This window comes from Bison bison, unplaced genomic scaffold (assembly GCF_000754665.1).
Source record: "Bison bison bison isolate TAMUID 2011002044 unplaced genomic scaffold, Bison_UMD1.0 scf7180017864184, whole genome shotgun sequence".
Taxonomy (NCBI): Eukaryota; Metazoa; Chordata; class Mammalia; order Artiodactyla; family Bovidae; genus Bison; species Bison bison.
Genome location: NW_011494756.1, coordinates 3,692,766 through 3,696,624, shown reverse-complemented (window position 1 = coordinate 3,696,624; position 3,859 = coordinate 3,692,766). Strand labels below are relative to the sequence as shown.

The following is a 3,859-nucleotide window of genomic DNA, read 5'->3' as shown; positions in this document are numbered from 1 at the left end:
TTGGATGGCATCACCGACTCAATGGACATGGGTTTGAGTAAGCTCTGGGAGTTGGTGATGGACAGGGAGGCCTGGCGTGCTGTGGTTCATGGGATCGCAAAGAGTCAGACACGACTGAGTGACTGAACTGAACTGAACTGAAATTCATTTACACAGAAGAGACATGAGAACTCAATAATAACAAAGGCATCAAACACTTGGCACAAATAAATTATAATGGGAAAAGGGATTGACAACTCATTAGGGGCTGGAATAACCCAGAAAGAGTTCTCAGAGAAGGGAGGATACGAGGATACGATGTAGACCTTACAACAATGGTTTTTTAAATGTTTTTGATTAAAATACACAATAAAAAATAAACTTTACTGAGTCACTTTACTGTACATCAGAAATTAACACAACATTGTAAGTCAACTATACTTCAATAAAAATGCTTTAAAATTTTTTTTTAATTTAAAAGAAAAATGCATTTGACACTATAAGCCAATATAAACATACAGATATAAACACAAGCAAAACTCAAACTTTGAGAAACAAGCCTGTCCTCAGAAAAATGAGTTCCAATTGATTATTTCTATTCTATTTCATTTTCTTAAATTTTTCTTTCTGCTGGGCACAATCCACTAAATTAAGTTCATTACACACTAATGAATCATAACCTAAGGTTTGGAATTTCTCTAACAGAAATATTTCTACACAGAGTAAAGATTCTTTGAAATAAAGGAAAACCTGAAAGTAATTCTCACCTCTACAAAAGTGATTCAAGCCAGCGTGACCTCTAACTCTTTCCCCCCATTCCTCCTGCTTCTCCTCATTTCCAGTTGCATAGCTACCTTAACAATAAAAGGGCTTCCCGGGTGGTGCAGTGGTAAAGCATCCACCTGCCAATGCAGAGGACACAGGTTTGATCCCTGGTCCAGGAAGATTCCACAAGCCACAGAGCAACTAAGCCCACGCACCACAACTATTGAGCCTGTGCTCTAGAGAGCAGGTATCGAAACTTATTGAGCCCATGTGCTGCAATTACTGAAGCCCATGAGCCCCAGGGCCCCGGCTCCATAACAAGAGGAGCCACCACAACGAGAAGCCTGAGCACTGCAGCAAAGAGTAGCCCCCACGGCTGCAACTAGAGAAAAGCCCACCCAGCAATGAAGAGCCAGCACAGCCAAAAACACATACATAAGTAAAATTATATAAAAAATAAGAAATCCACACTCGGAATGTGGCTATACCACATACTTACATGATTTCTCCCAGGCATTATCTTCTCTGCCACCTTCTACCACCAGCATCGGCACCAGCCTGATTCTTAGTTGGAAGGCATAAAGCTTTTTCATACAAGCAAAAGTGAAGATTGCAATCAGAGGTAGGACTAGATCAAAATTTCAGCTCAGATCTACAGGTCAGGTCCTGAGACTACACATGGACAGAGGGAATGCATCCATTAGACCTGTAAGTTTCTTCATGAGCATTAATTTTCAAGCCAGTTCAGTTTTCCAAGGTCTCCTCCTAAGTCACTTCAGTCATGTCCAACCCTGTGCGACCCCATAGACAGCAGCCCACCAGGCTCCCCCGTCCCTGGAATTCTCCAGGCAAGGACACTGGAGTGGGTTGCCACGTCCTTCTCCAATGCATGAAAGTGAAAGGTGAAAGTGAAGTCACTCAGTCGTGTCCGTCAGGCCTTTAAAAATTGATCAGACTTCCAGTTACCAGAGACAAAAAAATATATGTCATGCAGAGTAAGCTATCAAATCTTCCATGAGCTTTATGGTGATCCCTCATCAATACCCACCAACGTCAATAAACTTCTCATCTGGGAAGGAGCTTTCATTCTTTAGTCATGCTGATCTGTAATCCTCACTTTCTGTTATATATATATATATATAACTTTTTATCTTGTATTGGTGTATAGCTGATTAACAAAGTTGTGAAAGTTTCAGGTGAACAGTGAAGGGACTATGCCATACATATACATGTATCCATTCTCCCCCAAACTCCCCTCCCATCCAGGCTGCCACATAACACTGAGCAGAGTTCCGTGTGCTATACAGTAGGTCCTTGGTGACTATCCATTTAAAATATAGTAGTGTATATACTGGTGGGCTGCAGTCCATGGGGTCACGAAGAGTCGGACACGACTGAGCGACTTCACTTTGACTTTTCACTTTCATGCACTGGAGAAGGAAATGGCAACCCACTCCAGTGTTCTTGCCTGGAGAATCCCAGGGACGGCAGAGCCTGGTGGGCTGATGTCTATGGGGTCGCACAGAGTCGGACACGACTGAAGCGACTTAGCAGCAGCAGCGGTGTGTATATGTCCGTTCCAAACTCCCTAACCCTTCCCCCCGTTCTCCCCTTTTCCCACAATCATAAGTTCATTCTCTAAGTCTGTGAGTCTCTGTTTCATGAAATACTCACTTTCATCAAGTATAGACTTAACAAAGCCTCCCAAAATTTGCCCTACAGATTTGACCTAAGAGCCTCAGAGGAATAGTACTCATCATTACCAGCTTCATAAACACTCCACAGACATTCCCCAGCAGTTTTTTTGTGTGTTTTTGTGTTGTTTTTTTTTAAGGAAGAGATAGTTTCAAAATAAAGTGTTAACTCGAAACAAAATAATAATCAGTCTGAATCAGGCCAGGAAACAGGTTCAGAAATTTATCCATTGCACTTTTGGTACAAATAATGAAAGTATATTTACTGATTAGGTATTAAAAGTTAAAGGGCTTCCCAAATGGCTCAGTGGCAAAGAATCTGCCTGCCAAGCAGGAGATGCAGTTTCGATCCCTGGGTTGGGAAGATCCCCTGAAGAAGGAAACGGTAACCCACTCCAGTATTCTTGCCTGGGAAATTCCATGGACAGAGGACCCTGGTGGGCTGCAGTCCCTGGGGTCACAAGAGAGTTGGATGTGACTTAGTGACTAAAGAGCAACAAGAATTAAAAGTTAAAATTAATAAAAACGAATTTCTCTAGAGACACAGATGTAGAAAAAACCAAGGGGTGGAAGGTGGGGAGGTGGGATGAATTGGGAGATTGGGATTGACATATACAGTGTTGATACTATATATAAAATAGATAACTAATGAGAACTTCCTGTATAGCTCAGGGAACTCTGCTCAGTGGTCTGTGGTGGCCTAAATGGGAAGAAATCCAAAAAAAAAAAAAACAAAACCAGGATATGTGTATACATATAGATGATTCACTTTACTGTACAATAGAAACTAACACAATATTGTAAAGCAACTACACTCCAATAAAAATTAATTTAAAATTTAATTAATTAATTAATTAAATTTTAAATTAATTCTCACTCTTCCCTACTATTTACAAGCCTCCTTTAAAAATATGGAAGAGTGGTCATCTCCGTCTGCTGATAGGCATAACTAGTGTTAGCCATCTGGCAAGTAACAGAGGAACTCCTCAGCTGACATATGTGTCACTGTGTTTCATACACACCCGCTAACTTACCCAGGTACCAAGATTACCCGGGGAGATTGGAGCTGCCTCCTGGCCTAGTTTGGCTCACTCAGGGGGTTTTCGTTTGTTTAATGTGTGTATGTAATCTGAAGAGTTCTGATGCTAAAAGAAGGTATTTGATGCTCTAAAGTTAAATCATGAAAAAGAGAATGCATGCTCACTTCTGGCTACTCCTGACGATGTCACTCCAGAGGGCACCCCCTAGGATTATCATTCTCCTTACAATGAAGCTTCAGACCCACGTAGGCCCCAATTTCAGGACTAAGGTTCTTCAAAGCATGAAAAAGAAGGTCTGTCTGGCAACCAGATCCGGAAAGTTATCTATGGGGTTGAAGAAGGAAATGGTAACCCACTCCAGTATTCTTGCCTGGAAAATTC

The 3,859-nt window shown here is 41.5% G+C and overlaps 1 protein-coding gene across 1 annotated transcript in view; it reads left to right on the top strand.

Annotated features, from left to right (window-relative positions):
- The window catches only part of TTC29 (tetratricopeptide repeat domain 29), a 332,216-nt gene extending 328,696 nt beyond the window's left edge, over positions 1–3,520 (top strand). Inside the window, exon 11 of the mRNA XM_010843700.1 lies at positions 3,477–3,520. Coding sequence (XP_010842002.1) covers positions 3,477–3,520 — 44 coding nt within the window. The remainder of the gene's footprint in view (positions 1–3,476) is intronic.
- Positions 3,521–3,859: the final 339 nt, after the last annotated feature.